The 16,573-nt window shown below is 50.8% G+C and overlaps 1 protein-coding gene across 1 annotated transcript in view; it reads left to right on the top strand.

The window, feature by feature from the left end:
* The window catches only part of HTT (huntingtin), a 778,980-nt gene that overhangs the window by 381,627 nt on the left and 380,780 nt on the right, over positions 1-16,573 (top strand). Inside the window, exons 35-36 of the mRNA XM_078772674.1 lie at positions 7,234-7,382; positions 14,429-14,565. Of these exons, the coding sequence (XP_078628800.1) occupies positions 7,234-7,382; positions 14,429-14,565 (286 nt within the window). The remainder of the gene's footprint in view (positions 1-7,233; positions 7,383-14,428; positions 14,566-16,573) is intronic.

Genomic DNA, 16,573 nt, shown 5'->3' with positions numbered 1-16,573 from the left:
ACTGAAACCTCAATTAGCAAAGCCTGCTTTTCCTTTTTGTATCTGAATACTATGTCCTGTCCACAATGCTTTGTTTTCTATGTTCACGCTGGATTGGATCATCAGGTCACGTGACCATTATGTCCTTGTTTTCAATGAGCGCTTTTGGTTCATGTTTCCATGAGTTTTGTAGAACTAGAACCGTTTATTATATTTCTGCAGATGTGCCAGGAGATTACTCGACATACCTTGTTGTGCCTTTGTGTTTACAGCTGTTCTGACGTGTGTTTTTTTTTTTTTTTACATCCCGATAGGACGTGTTTCATACTTTCTGTTTCTACCTTGCAGAACCTACACTTGTCCGATTGACTCAGTCCCACTATTGTTTTAAAGCCGTTGGAATAGTGTCCTTTGTTTTTGGCATTTATTATGATGATTCATTCTCCATCCCAGTCGAGCTGACCTCTTCTTAGCCATTCCTGTGATCCTTCTTTGTCTATTGTACTTCAGTCAGTCAGTCCTTCCATCCTTCCTTCTGGCAGTGGGGCCATTAGCATATTTTGTTGTTTTTTTCCCTTTCTCCTCCGATGCAGCTCAACTGATCATTTTGAAACTCGGTATGATGATTCATGACGTCGATGTGCAAAAAGGCATGTATCCCTTTAAAAAATTTTTACATCCAGGTTGTCAGATAAGTAGCTAATTAACTCTAAATGTAATCTATGTTTGTATGTCTCATATATCATGAGATTCAGACATCGATGTTACCTCGTTATTTAATTTCAACCTCATAATCCTCTCAATTGAACCTTTTCATTTAATTTTATCTTTATTTTTTTATTTTTTTGTTTTGTATATAGAGTCGACGCTCGTGTAGGAGCGAACACATTAAACACCAAAACATGCACGGACACATAAAACATACAATAAAGGGGCCGGAAGACGAGAGGGGGAGAGAGAGAGAGAGGAAACGCACAAGCACACCAACAGTAGAGAACAAGGGCATCGAGAGATCTCTGAAAGGGAGAGGGCTGGGGCTGGGGAAAGGGGGTGGGGGGGGGGGGGTGGAGGGGTACACGGTATTAAAGCAAAGGAGCACTACTAGGAATTTCAGGAAAGAAGTTGTTGGACAATGAAAGAGGTGGATTGGGGTATTTTAACGGGGTAGAAAAGATCAAGGTTTTGCATGGGGGAAGATACGAGATGGTGGTGAACAGCTGTTTTAAAGACCTGGAGGGAGGAGTGGGATTGAAGAGAGTGAGGGAGTTTGTTCCGGAGCCTGAATTAAGAGGAATGAAGGAGTGAAGGTGAGCAGAGAGTCTTGATTTTGGAAGTTTCACCAGAAGAGGGTTTTACTGGCAGATCTTAGATCTTGTGCGTCTTGCAGGTATATTTGGGGGACAGAGCATAGACAGAGCTGGGGGGGGGGGGGGCAAGGCCGGAGAGGAGTCGGTAGAAAAGACAGAAAGACCACCAACCTGCCTGCGGTGAGTGAGTGAAAGGCCCTCAGAGTTAGCTTCATCGCGGGAGATTCCAATGATTCTGAACGCTTTGGTTTCAATAGCGTGAAGACGGGCTAGGTGTGAGGCAGGAGCACCAGACCAGAGGGGAGAGCAGTATTCCATAGAGCTGCGGATGAAAGCCTTGTATGTGGTGAGGAGCTCAGGTGTGCCAAGGAAGGACTTCGCACGACGGAGGATGCCCAGTCGGCAACTGGCTTTGGAGGCCAGATTTGAAATGTGGTTTTCCCAGGAAAGATCATGGCAAATAGTGAGACCCAAAAGCTTGAGTGACAGAACTTCTTGGAGAGGATTATTCAGAAAGTGGATGGGAGGGTTTTCCAGTCGGTCTTTTCGGAGAGACATCGTAAGAGTGTGAGATTTATCAGGATTGAAAGAAATATTCCATTTGTTTGCCCAGTCTGTGATTTTGTCCAGGTCTGCAGAGAGTGAGGAGGCTGCAGACTGCCGATCTGAGGGATGAGGAATGGAGCGACAGAGAGTAGAGTCGTCAGCAAAGAGATAGAGAGGATTTTCAAGAGAGTCAGAGAGATCATTGATGAAGACCAGAAAAAGCACAGGGCCCAGAACACTACCTTGGGGAACTCCAGCCTGAACAGGAAGAGGAGATGAGAGAAACCCATTCAGGGCCACACGTTGACTACGACCAGAGAGGAAGTCCGCCAGCCATGCGTGGAGATTTCCATGGATACCAAAGGAGGAGAGTTTGGTGAGCAGAGCAGGGTGCCAGACCGTATCGAAGGCACGTGAAATGTCAAGGGAGACAGCTCTAATTTCCTGTTTGGCGTTGAGGACCTCCATCCATTGTTGAGAAAGCAGAAGCAGCATGTCCAGAGTAGAGTGACCAGGTCTGAAACCAAATTGATGATCAGAGATCAAGCCATTGGAGAAGAGGAAAGATTTCATATCTGAAGCAATGATGGATTCCATGACTTTGCTGATAATTGGGAGAAGGCTGATTGGTCTGTAGTTGCTGGGATCTGTTTTTGCACCTTTTTTGTGCAAAGCGGTGATGTTGGCTGATTTCCAAGCAGATGGCAGATGACCTTGAGCAAAAGAGAGGGTGAAGAGAACAGAGAGAGGGAGTGAAAGAGCGGAATAACATGATTTTAGGACCCGTAGGCTGATGCCTTCAGGACCAGTTGCAGAATCAGAGTCGAGGGTTGACAGAAACTTTTCCACCTTGTCAGGAGGAAAGGACACAGAGTCCAGGAGCAGCTGGGTACGACTGGGTACGGTGGGTACAGAGAGGGATGGGTTTGGGACACAAGATTTAGAGGCAAACACAGAGTTGAGGCATTCAGCTTTTTCACGTGTGGAGTCAGCCGTTAAGCCGTTTGAGGTGAGGGAGGGGATGGAGGGGGAACAAACACCAGAAACAGATTTGACCAGACGCCACCAGGATTTGGAAGAGGGAGACAGATAAGAGAGTTCGGTCTTGAGAACGGTGAGATATTGTTTCCTGGCTCTCCTGAGGGTGGACACACACTTGTTTCGGGCTTTGTGAAAGGGAATGAGATTTCCTTCCGTTGGATTTGCTTTTCAGGAGACGAAAGCAAGTTGTTTCAGGGCAACAGCCTCACCACAAGATTCCGTGTACCATGGACGGGAGTAAGGGTATGACAACTGAAGACGAGATGGGATAAATCTGTGCATGAGAGAGAGCAATTTACTTTGAAAGAATTCCCAGGATGAGTTGATGTCAGAGGCGGTAGAGATGGGAGACCAGTCCAGATGATTGATGGCTGCTTGAAGACCGTGACAGTTGGCCTGAGTGAAATGCCAGACTCGTCGACGCTGAGGAGGCTCTCTGAGAATGGTCAGAGAGATGTCCACTTTGACAAGCACATGATCAGATGAGCCGATTGGAGCAGAAGAAGAGCAGCAGACATTTTCAGGGAAGTTTGTCATAACCAAATCCAGAAGAGAAGATGCTCCGTTGACTGAGATCCGGGTCGGGAAATTGACAGATTGTGTCAGTCCCAGTGAGTCGCAGAAGTCCTTTGCTGAAGAGCCATGGCTGGTGAGAGAGGTACCCACACTCAGCCAACTGGCATGGTGACAATTGAAATCACCACATATGAGGAAGAGAGAGTTGGGATGGGTAGATAGAAGTTGGTCCATATTATCAGACAGCGAGATGTAGGTGGAGTCATCGCTGTTTGGTGGACGGTACAACACACATATGTACAAAAGGTGGGAGCGAAGGGGAAGCCGTAGCCAAAGGTATTCCTGGGGGTGAGGTGGAGAGAGGGCAGTGGAGGGCGAGTGAGGAAGAGAGTTTTTTTATAAAGATAGCAACCCCACCTCCAGGACGAGGCTCAGGTCTATCATACCTGAGGAGGGAGTAACCTGGGAGAGATACCAAGGCATCAGAGATTTGCTAATCTACCATGATTTTGAACGAAAAAACATAGTGAACCTGACTAGTTGCTGCGTGTGCGTGGAGGGTATAACCCGGACCTGGGTTTGGTAGTGTGTGTGGCGGATATAAATCGGACTTGGGTTTGGGAGTGTGTGTGGCGGATATAAACCGGACCTGGGTTTGGGAGTGTGTGTGGCGAATATAAACCGGACCTGGGTTTGGGAGTGAGTGTGGCGGAAATAAACCGGACCTGGGTTTGGGCACCCATTAACTGTCTTTGTCTTCGATGTTACATATTTTTTATTTTTTCGATTATCTTCTTTAGCTTTGGGCCTTGTTTCCTCTTCTGAATTGCTGCATTTGTCCCGTTTCTTTTCTTATTTGTTCTTCCTGTGTCTTCAGTCTCCCTTTCAATGGTGATGCTTGGTTTCTGTCTATCTCTGGTGCTTGGGCCTGGTTTGTTTTTATTACAGTATTGTTTGCAGATTACTTTCTTTGAATGAGTAGTGCCGCTGCAAAGCACACACTCTTGACTTCCTTCAAGGGATGATTTCGGTATTATTTTACCAATTGATCGGTTTAGTTCTCCTGTTTAGCATTTTCATTTGTTTGTTGTTTTCTATTCACTCGAGTTGTGGTCTTTCACTGAGTGATGTTATTCTTTTATCCGCTACTTTTTTTTGTATACAAACTCGAGGCTCGTGTAAGAGCAACACATAAAACACAGACACAAACAGAAAACACCTGAAACGTGTAATAAAGGGAGTGGGAGACAGGAGGGGGAGAGAGAGAGGGAAGCACATCAACAGTCGAGAACAGGGACATCGGTAGATCTGTAGAAGGTAGAGGGAGTGGGGGGGGGGGCGGGGTTATGGGGGGTGGGATTGGGGAAGAGGGGTAGGAAACGTAACACAAACAAATGGACACTACTTGGAGTTTCAGGAAAAAAACCCGGAATTTGAAAAGGTGGATTTGGGGTGTATTAACAGGGGTAGAAAAGATCAAGGTTTTGGATGGGGGAAGATAAGAGATGGTGGTGAACAGCTGTTTTAAAGACCTGGAGGTAGGAGTGGGATTGAAGAGAGTGAGGGAGTTTGTTCCAGAGGCGGGATAAAAGAGGAATGAAATCGTGAACGTGAGCAGCGAGTCTTCAATTTGACAGTTTGTTGTCCAGCTCTTCTTCCAACATATATGTTACTCTTCATCAACCCCTACTCCTCCTCCTCTTATATTCTGCTGTTTTCCATCCTCTTCTTGCTGGTCATCATTTGCCATTCCTTCAGTCTGTGTTAGTGTCGCCCGGTCCAAGTCAGTTGTCAGTTCTGCTCCTCCTCCCGAGGTAGGTCCGTGTCTCCTCCGCCCACCACACCTCGTCTCCACTGCTGAGTGTCCAGTGTCATGTCGCGTGTTGCACACTCACTTTGCATATCCCCTCAGTTAGCAATTCATTTTCGCCACATAGCCCCTCCCCATGCCACCCCGGTAACGTCCCCACCATCCCGTTGTCCACCTCCCAGTGAGCCCCTGGCTCACTTCCTCCTCCTACCTTCTGCTTGTCTTCTGGGCCTAACTGACATTTCTTTTATTCTATTTCTAATCAGGAATTTATCAATTGTTGACACAACTCAGTCAAATTTATTCTATGGAACTGTCTCCAATTCTGGTGGCCATTTTAGTATTCTTTAACTGGTCCATGAATATTGTCCCCTGCACCATCTATTCCTCGCTGCTCATTGACTGAATACACTTTGTAGAAGAGCATGATCTCTTCCTCTATGCACCAATTTTCGTTGTTTAGGTTTCTCTTGTGGAGCTTTATTTTTTAATGGAGATTTTTGGTTTTGGCACCTCCTCAGACACTCGATTTGGTGCAGATCCCCTCCCCGTTTCCCTGTGAAATGGTTTTCTTTCTCACAAGACTTTATTCTTTACAGCGCAAATTCTGGCTGCTTGTTGAGGCTGCACAGGCTCAGCGCTCCGCCTGTATGGGATTTGTGTCCCATTATTTGGTATTTCGTTTTCTTTTTTTTCTCAAGACAAAATTCGTTTTCGTCTGTCGACATCTTGGTACCTCTATACCAATCTTTCCCCTTGGGGATCGCCATGCTGGCCACCCGACATCCCCACCAGGGTGCGAGTAGCATTGCATCACGTTGGACTTCCCTCCCCCTTCTCTGCCCGGCCCGCAAGACCACTATTGGCCGCCGGCTTGCAGCCTGGCAATCATCTGGAGCTCCAAGCAGTGTGCCGAAGATTCAATCATCCGCGGGGCCGAGTCCCGGTGTGTAGATCGCAAAACTCTTTGCGTCCTTCGCTTTCCACGCCTGATCGATCCACGCCTCCACAATCAGTGTGTGTGTCAGTGTGTGTGTGTGTGTGTGTCAGTGTGTGTGTGTGTGTGTGTGTGTGTCAGTGTGTGTGTGTGTGTGTGTGTGTGTGTGTCAGTGTGTGTGTGTGTGTGTGTGTGTGTGTGTGTGTGTGTGTGTGTGTGTGTGTGTGTGTGTGTGTCAGTGTGTGTGTGTGTGTGTGTGTGTGGGGGGCAGTGTGTGTCAGTGTGTGTGTGTCAGTGTGTGTGTGTCAGTGTGTGTGTGTCAGTGTGTGTGTGTCAGTGTGTGTGTGTCAGTGTGTGTCAGTGTGTGTCAGTGTGTGTCAGTGTGTGTCAGTGTGTGTCAGTGTGTGGCTGTGTGTGGCTGTGTGTGGCTGTGTGTGGCTGTGTGTGGCTGTGTGTGGCTGTGTGTGTGTGTGTGTGTGTGTGTGTGTGTGTGTGTGTGTGTGTGTGTGTGTGTGTGTGTGTCAGTGTCAGTGTCAGCATGTCAGTGTCAGCATGTCAGTGTGTGCCCACCCATTTGTGTGTGGGTGCTTGCGTGTGTGTGTGTGTGTGTGTGTGTGTGTGTGTGTGTGTGTGTGTGTGTGTGTGTGTGTTTGCAGATTTAGTTCTCAATTGAGGATACGCTGAAAGTGTCTCAGCTGTAGATTTTGGGTAAAAATCTGAATGAAAGCAACAGTATTTGGATTCTCACCTTCTCATACAATGAAGTTGTTTTGAGAAATCTACTTTGTATTTCATTGTAAAAACCCAGCTGGTTCATGAGTGACCTTCAGGGAATTTGGTAATCTTCCTACATCCCTTGCCTGGTGTGGTCTGTTTTATGCCAGTGCATAAATCTTGTTGTTGACTTTTTCATCCCCTCAAGGAAACATAGTTTGTGCAATAAATTGCTTTCTCTGTTAAAGGCGGTGGCCAATACCCCATGCCAATAACGGATTGGAGAGCAAGTAAATCGGCAGTACCATTATATAAAAATGTTCTCACAATGATTAAAAATGTCTGCCTCGGTTTAGACAGCCTTGACCATTTTTGTGACGCAGCAACTCGGAGCAGCTCATCCCAAATGTGTTCCACTTCCTGGTGCTGCTCTCGTATGAGCGGTACCACTCGAAGCCCATCATCAGCATGCCGAAGATCATTCAGTTGTGCGATGGACTCATGGCGAGTGGACGCAAGGCCATAACTCATGGTATGTCGGCATAAGCCTTGAGATCGGCTTTGACTCACCAAGAGGAATGACATGGGGACATTTATGAACTGCATTGAATTTTGAAGCATTAGCTCTTCAGAGATAAACATTCTAGCTTATGTCCTAAAAGGCTTTTTATTTTCGTTTTGTTTTCTGTTTTATTTATGATCGATTTGTGATTGTGGTTGGCAATTAACTCAAATCCTTGTGGATTTGAATGTCATTTGAGGCTGCTTTGGGACACACACTCCAAAGCATTCCTTTACTAACACAGCTATCCATTCTTTCCATGGTTTAAGAAGCAATTTTAAAGACGTTCAAAATCTGTTCTTTGTAGTCACATTCGGCAGTTGCTGAAATGGTCATGATCAAACAAAATAAAACGACCCCCGTTCATTCATAACGAGTAAAATTCATAAAATGTGATGAGTGTTGCCAGTAGGTTTCGATCAACTTTCTTTGCAAAGGAGGGCTTTGCAATTCACGGAGGTTAAGTTCTTGAAAATCCTCAAGAACTGCAAATGCACGATGCGCAAACGTAAGGGGTAATGGGGAAAATGGGTTAGGGACTTCAACTTTGAAATTTGTCCAAACTATACCCTTAATTAACATGTTTCTGTATAATTTTATGTTCTTAGTGTTACGTGCTCCTCCCCAAACCCCAGTCACGGTGTACCTCCGAGCCCCGAGAGGAGTCACCGCAGAAAGATGTGTGTTATTCTGTATGTCAAAGATAAATGGTGAAACCACACCAATTGTTACCAACAAACAAGTATTGTATTAAGATCACACAAGAATAACAGTACAGCAACAATCGTAATCAATTGTACAACCAATATATATTTCCTATGATGGTACCATCAGGTTCGTACAATATAACTCACTGTGCTCCAAGTGAGCGAAAAGAAGAACATTCCCAATGTCTCTTTCCCGGCTTCATGCCAAAGTCGATCCCCTCCAGTGATCGTCCGTACGATGTCGTATCGAGACCAGAATCTCGTTGGGTTGACAGTTACACTGCCAAAGATGGGCGAAGGTGTCCTCGAGAAGCGACGGGGAAATCACACCTTCAGGTATGGACATTTGACGGCTCTCAATCGGCGAACCGCAGATTTCCCACTCAAAAGCCACGTTACACATGCACACCAAATTAACGTCTGGATGCGGTGAGAATGGTTGAACCGAAGTGAAAAACCTTGAGCGATGCGCAAAGCGCGCGAGTCAAAATGGCCGACGGCCCGTTCTCGAGGCGTAACGGCACTACAATGATTCTCCTCGGAATCGACCACAAAACCTGACACGCAGGTTCATCTGTCACAGCGATAACAACTCTGTCACAGGAATCCCTTTCCCGGGAAGCCCAAAGTTCACAGGAATCCCTTTCCCGGGAAACCCAAAGTTCACTCGTGACCCTCGTTCGCCAATCGTTCGCTCCAGACCTCGAAGCAGCTAGGCTTCTTGTCCGACTCACTCGCTCCGCCTTCTCTTCCTCCTCTTCCTCTTCTTCGTCGTCCGGTTCCGGTTTCATTTAAAACATTGACTTTTTACCTTTTGAAAATAGTAATCTCTATCTCCCTTAAACGACAACAATAATAGTACATGGAATCAAAAATGTTTACAGTGGATGAAAACCACAACGGAAGTGACGAATCCATAACATTAGCTTGTGGCGGACACGAAAGCTCACTGGTGTGATGACATCATTCCGCGCACCAAGTGGGCGGCGGCCACGCCCAAGGGGTAGGCGTGGCCGCGGGATATACACCGGGCGCGCAGCCCGGAGTGCTCCAGTGCTACAGTGGAGCTCTTGAAATAAAGACTTTTAACCTACCGCGTTGTCCGCTTCCTCCTTGCTAAGCAAGTAGCGCGCGTAGCACCGCGCTTCATTGGTGACCCTCCGACGTTGGATCAGCCGTCGCTGACCGACCGAATACGCCATCGCAATGGCAAACAACGCGGTCCAGATCAAACTCCCCAAGTTCTGGGAGGCGCAAGCTGAAGTATGGTTCCTGCAGGCAGAAGCCCAGTTCCGACTTCGAGGCATCACGGTGGACGAGACCATGTACTGCCATGTGGTCGCCTCCCTCGGGCCCAGCACGGCCGCCCGCGTCGTGTCGGTCCTGAGGAACCCACCGGCCGACGGCAGGTACGAGGTGAACAAGCGTCTCCTCCTCGCCACGTTCGGTCTCACGGTGGACGCACGGGCCGACCGCCTCCTGGACCTCCCCGAGCTCGGTGACATGCGACCGTCGGTCCGCATGGACCATATGCTGTCGCTGATGGGTGACGAAACCCCGAACGCTCCATTCCGGGCGTTATTTCGACGCCAGCTGCCGGCATGAGTCCGCCTCGCGTTGGCCGGTTCTGCGACGACGGCACCCCGAGCTCTCGCTGCTGAGGCCGACAAGTTCTTTGCGGCTTTGGACACGCAGGCGAGTTTTGGCGCGGCCGTCGCGCGTCCTGAGGCTGACCCTGATGCTGATGCACCACACCTCGTGGATCTCGAGGCTGATGCACACCGCGTGGCTGCCGCCACGCCACGCCCACCACCACCACGAAAACCGCGGCCCCCGCCTTCGCCGCAAACCTGGTGCTATTTCCACGCCAGGTTTGGCCACAAGGCGAGGAATTGTCGCCCGCCGTGCTCATTCGGCAAGTCGGGAAACTACAAAGCCGGCGCTCGGTAGCGGCCCTGAGCGTCGGCCATTCCGGCAGCCTTCTTTTTATAACGGACACATTGTCCGGGCGCCGTTTGTGCGACACTGGTGCACAGGTGAGCGTTATCCCTGCCTCTACGTCCGACAAGCGAACCGCGGGCCGGGGCCCCGCGTTGCTTGCTGCGAAAGGAACACCCATACGCACATTCGGGAAGCGCTGCCTCTCCCTGCGGTTCAGAAGGCAACGCTTCACGTGGACGTTCGTAACCACTAGTGTCCCCATGGCACTGCTCAGTGTGGACTTCCTCTGTGCAAACGGGTTGTTGGTAGATGTGAAGAACAGACGCCTTGTCCAGGCTGAAACGTTCAGCTCGCTTGCTTGCGCGCTGAGCAGCTCGTTGAGCGGCTCACTGAGCGGCTCACCGAGCAGCTCGCCAAGCGGCTTGCTGAGCGGTTCGGTCCCAGCAAGGTTAGTTTGTACGCTTCCGGCAGCGGACGAATTCACCCGCCTCCTCGCCAGCTTCCCGGCCCTTACGCGGCCCACCTTCTCGGTGGGGGCCGTCAAGCACGGGGTGGAACACCACATCCCCACCGCCGGGCCACCGGTCTACGCCCGGGCACGCCGCCTCGAGCCGACAAAGCTCGCGGTAGCTAAACCGGAGTTCGCTACGCTGGAGCGGCTCGGCATCGTGCGGCGCTCCGAGAGTGCTTGGGCGTCGCCGCTCCACATCATGCCAAAGCCCGGCGGGGGATGGCGACCGTGCAGGGACTACCGGCGCCTCAACGACGCCACCACCCCCGACCGCTACCCCGTCCCCCACATCCAGGACTTATCCGCCCGGTTGGCGGGCATGTCCTTCTTTTCAAAGGTGGACCTCATACGCGGCTACCATCAGGTCCCCGTCAGGCCGGAGGACATCCCGAAGACGGCGGTCATCACGCCATTCGGACTTTTCGAATTTCTTTGGATGCCCTTCGGATTGAAAAATGCGGCTCAGGCGTTCCAGCGACTAATGGACAGCGTCTTGCGCGACTTGGATTTCGTCTACGTCTACCTGGACGACATCCTCGTCGCCAGCGCGTCCCGCGAAGAGCACCTACACCATCTCCGCACGCTCTTCGAACGTCTGGGCCAGCATGGCCTCATCGTGAACCCCACCAAGTGCCGGTTCGGCGTCGCCGACATCGACTTTTTGGGGCACCACATCACCAGGCACGGGGCCGTCCCCCTACCGGCCAAGGTGGAGGCGGTGAAGGGGTTTCCGCGCCCCCGCACGATCAAGGGGCTCCAGGAGTTCCTGGACATGGTAAACTTTTACCATCGGTTCCTGCCACGCATCGCCCAGCTCCTGCGCTCCTTGCACGAGGCCCTCCGAGGGAAGCTGGGCAAAGGTGACGTTACCTGGACCGAGCAGATGGACGCGGCGTTCGCGGGCGCGAAGCTCGCCTTGGCTAACGCCACCATGCTCGCGCACCCGGCGCCCGATGCACCAATCGCCCTCACCACCGACGCCTCGGACTACGCTGTGGGTGCGGTGCACGAGCAATGGGTGTGTGGTGCCTGGCAACCGCTGGCATCGACTATGCCCGAATGGCGGCGGACCAGGCCACCGACCGCGGCGTCCAGGCCTTGCGGACCGCCGTCACGGGCCTCCGCGTCACCGAGGTGCCGTTCGACGGCGCGGGCATGGCCCTCTTGTGCGACATCTCCCTCGGGCGGCCTCGCCCCATCGTGCCCGCGGGCTGGCAGCGCCAGGTTTTTGACGCCATCCACGGCCTGTCCCACCCGGGCACGAAGGCCTCCCAGAGGTTGGTCGCCGACAAGTTTATCTGGCATGGCTTCCGGAAGGCCCGCCGCGGCTGGACCAGGACGTGCCTCGCGTGCCAGCGCGCGAAGGTGCACCGGCACACCCAGGCCCCATTGGCCCCGTTTACGGTGCCGGCACGTAGGTTCGACCATGTGCACGTGGACCTGGTGCACATGGTCGAACCTGCCCCCGTGCGGGGGCGCGGACCCCTGCCCCCCTCGCGGGGTTTCACCCATGTCCTGACAATGGCGGACCGCACCACCCGGTGACCGGAGGCCGTGCCTTTGGCGGCGATGACGACGGCGGACATCGCGCAGGCGTTCATCGCCACCTGGGTCGCCCGGTTCGGCGCCCCCTCGGACATCTCGTCCGACCACGGCCCCCAGTTCACCTCGGAACTCTGGGGGGCGGTCGCGCGGGGGCTCGGGGTCCAGCTGCACCGAACCACGGCCTACCACCCCCAGGCCAACGGCCTGTGCGAGCGGTTCTACCGCTCGTTGAAGGCCGCGCTCCGGGCCACCCTCCACGACGGCGGCTGGGTCGACAGGCTCCACTGGGTCCTGCTGGGCCTCCAGACAGCGCCCAAGGACGACCTGCGCGCATCCGCGGCGGAGTTGGTCTTCGGACAACCGCTGCGGGTGCCGGGCGAGTTCCTCCCCGACCCCACGGCACCATGGTCCGCGGCGCAGGAGCGCTCCGCACTGCAGGAGACCGCCCGGAGGTTCGCCCCGGTGCCGACGGCGCACCACGGGCACCCGCCTACGCACGTCGCCCCGGAGCTTCGCACCGCGGAGTACGTCTTCGTCCGGCACAACGCCCACCGGACACCACTGCGGCCCCCGTACGACGGGCCTTTCCGCGTGCTGGAGACCGGGGTGAAACATTTCACCTTGGACATCGGCGGTACTCCCGACCGCGTCTCAGTGGATCGCCTCAAGCCGGCCCACCTCGACGTGGACCACCCACCGCCGGTGGCTCGGCCTCTGCGTCGGGGCCGCCCCCCTGCGGGCGGTCCCCCGGCACCGCCCAGGCCCTCCGGCACGCCGCCCCCCGGTTCTGCACCCATCCCGGGCGCAGCCGGAGGCATCCCAGCTGGTATCCCTGCACCCCGGACGCCGCCAGTCGCCAGAGGGCGCTTCGGCCGGGTCATCCATTTGCCCCGCAAACTGGCCCTCCAGGTGCACGGGAATTCTGGGGGGGCGCGTGTGGTGGACACGAAAGCTCACTGGCGTGATGACATCATTCCGCGCACCAAGTGGGCGGCGGCCACGCCCGAGGGGTAGGCGTGGCCGCGGGATATACACCGGGCGCGCAGCTACAGTGGAGCTCTTGAAATAAAGACTCTTTTAACCTACCGCGTTGTCCGCTTCCTCCTTGCTAAGCAAGTAGCGCGCGTAGCACCGCGCTTCAAGCTCTTATTAATGGCATTAAATAGCACAAAAACAAGCTTTAATGTCTTGCGTTAAGCTCATGAAACTTACCTTTAAGAAGGAGACAAAGACGTAAAATGTCCCAGCCCCCATGGTTTTATTAATTTTGCTCTACGGAGTTAAAGGGCTCGCCCATATTTACAAGATTATATTTTATATTACTTTGGTCGGATTACAAAACAAAATCTTCTGCATATGTATGCTCTCATGTATTGTCTTTGTGCCAAGTTTGAACAAAATTGGTCCAAGCACATCTGAGCAATGGTTGCGTCAATTTTGAGTGACAAAATGGCTGCCAGTCGGCCATCTTGGATCTAATGTGGAAAAAAAATGGCGTTTATATGTAAGCCATCATTAATTATCTGTGCCAAGTTTGAACAAAATCGGTCCATTCATGTCTGAGATATGGCTGCGGATGGATGGACTCATGGACGGACGAGACCCAGTCCATAAGCCCCCGTTTCGGACTAAGTCCAACTGGTGCGAATAATGATGATAAATCTGATTCAATAATATGATGGCGATGTTCATGATAACAACGATAAAGACGAGTTATTGGAGATGATGTGCTGATGATGTTCAAGGTTTTGAGGGGGGTATTGCGTTTATTTTAATAAGTTGAACAAATGTAGAAAATAGTTCGCCAATCTATGATTATTTTGAGCTCGTTGACTCCAATCCGCAAACTGTGCCTCAACAAATTCACTGCGATTGAGTGAATCCACGAAGGGGAGACCACTGAACCTGAACGGCAAGGCCCTCCTTTTTACTTGTTCTACTAGGCCAAAATGATTGATGGCCTTCCCACACTTCACAGTTTTCTTTGGGAGCAGCAAGTCATGTATAGAGACTGCAGTTTAATTTTGAGTAATCAATGAGGAATGGGATGGAATAATATTGATTTTTGTGCATAATGTTGGAGGAATTATTGGAAAACCAGACTCTGTGGCATACGGTAATGGTTAGAGCGTCCGCTCTGAGTCTACCAGGTCTGGGGTTCAAACCTTGGCCGAGTCATGGCAACGACTTTTAAAATGGTACATACTGCTTCCTTGCTTGTTACTCTGCATTTAAAAAGGATATAATATGTACAAACACCAAACATCGTGCTTGCATGTCCACATCATGTTGCACATGTGCATGTCGTGCAGCCATTCCAGCATTGAGACCTATAGTTCGAGACCTGTTCGTCCTGCGTGGAAACAGCAAAGCGGATGCCGGACGGGATCTCGAAACTCAGAAGGAGGTTGTCGTCTCCATGCTGCTTCGGCTCATTGAATACCACCAGGTAACACCCTACCTAGAATGCCGCCTTTTGAAGTCATTAATGTAAATGGAAAGGGCCGTCGTTTACAGTTGGCAGGAATGCCATCTTTTTTGGCTTTAAGAACAGCTGGTACGAGCTGGAGAGAACCTTAATGGTATTGGTTGACCTAATTACTGCCTGCACACGCTGCCAGAATCATTAATGTTGGGCAGTGGTAATCCTACCGTTTTGTTTTTATAAATAAATTGTTCAAAACAATATATATATATTTTTTGTATACAAGATCGAGGCTCGTGAAAGAGCCAACATTAATCACACACACAAAAAAACGGACACATAAAACATATAATAAAGGGAGCGGTAGACAAGATGGGGAGAGAAGGGAAGCACACAAGCACAACATTTGAGAGCAGGGACATCGGGAGATCTGTGGAAGGGAGAGTGCTTGGGGGGAGGAGGCGTGGGAAGGGGGGGGGGGGGGGGGAGAAGTATAAAACACAAGGACACTGCAAGGACTTCCAGGAAAGAAGTTGGTATTTCAAAAAACTGTATCGGGGGTGTATTAACGGGGGTAGAAAGGTTTTGGATGGGGGAGGATAAGAGATGGCGGTGAACAGCCGTTTTAAAGACCTGGAGGGGAGGAGTGGGATTGAAGAGAGTGAGGGAGTTTGTTCCAGAGGCGGGAGGAAAGAGGAATGAAGGAGTGAAGGTGAGCAGAGAGTCTTGATTTTGGCAGTTTAACCATAAGAGGGTTGCTGGCAGATCTTGTGCGACCTGTAGGAATATTTGGGGGACAGAGCCCAGAGAGAGCTGGGGGACAAGGCCGGAGAGGAGTCGGTAGAAGACAGAAGGACCACCTACCTGCCTGCGGTGAGTGAGTGAAATGCCCTCGGAATCAACTTCATCGCGGGAGATTCCAATGATTCTGAACGCTTTGGTTTCAACAGCGTGATGACGAGCTTGGTGTGAGGCAGGAGCACCAGCCCAGAGGGGTGAACAGTACTCCATTGAGCTGCGGATGAAAGCCTTGTATGTGGTGAGGCCACGGAAGCCACTAAATCTTATTAGGTTTGACTCAAACGGACCCGTGAACATCGACGGTCTTCATCATCTTGTGGGAATGTTCATCTTTTTTTATAAATTTAGAAACTCATTCTTAATTATCAATGTGTTGCCGGTTTATGAAGCCTCGTTTCTCGTGTAGACCATGACACAACGCAATTGCTTTGCTTTTGAAGCACCATCTTCATTTCGACACACTCGGTCATATCTTATGTTGTTAGTTTTCCGAATCTTCCACCGTTGCATCGGCAGTTCTTGGGAATGATCTTGATACTTCAAACGGAGAGTGCATTTTATATCAACTGATGGTTGATAAGTATTTTTAACCGTTATGAGAAATGAGATTCAGCTGACATTTTGAGCGTTGGCCCTTTGTCGGTTGCAGATCGACCTCGTCTTGCTGCAGGCCTGTTAGGTGCGAGATAGACGTGCTATTTGGCAAATCCACTTTTTTGCCTCAAAATTGTTTCAAGATAGAATTGGTTAACGGAGAACCCTCTTCCATCCCACCGGAATCCTACTCCTCCATTGATGATGATGCCCTGACATTGGCAACCTGTGCTGTTTTAATTTATTACTTTTTTTTCTGCATGTGCAAAGATTGAAATTTTAAAATTATCTCCACTTCTTTATCAATTACCAACTGGCATATAACTCGGGATGTTGCAATTGGGGAAGGTGTTATGGCTAACTGAGCATTCTATATCTTATTAGCCATTATATCAGGATCCGTGCGGCTGTTGAGTAGAATAGACTCACTGTGTCCGTGTTCCTATCATGTTGAATGGACATTGTAAAAATGACACAGCCACGTTTTTAATTGGTGGGAAAGCACATACTATGGGTTTTGAGGCCCTGCGTGTTTACCTTGTGATTGAATTGGAGGCCCCTATCAATACCACTGCACGTACCACAATTATTTTATATTCGATGCGATAGTTTATTCAAAACTTGGTTTCCAGACTTT

Source organism: Myxine glutinosa, chromosome 2 (assembly GCF_964187855.1).
Source record: "Myxine glutinosa chromosome 2, kmMyxGlut1.1, whole genome shotgun sequence".
NCBI lineage: Eukaryota > Metazoa > Chordata > Myxini > Myxiniformes > Myxinidae > Myxine > Myxine glutinosa.
The sequence above is the reverse complement of the archived record's forward strand: the minus strand, read 5'-3'. Positions and strand labels throughout refer to the sequence as shown.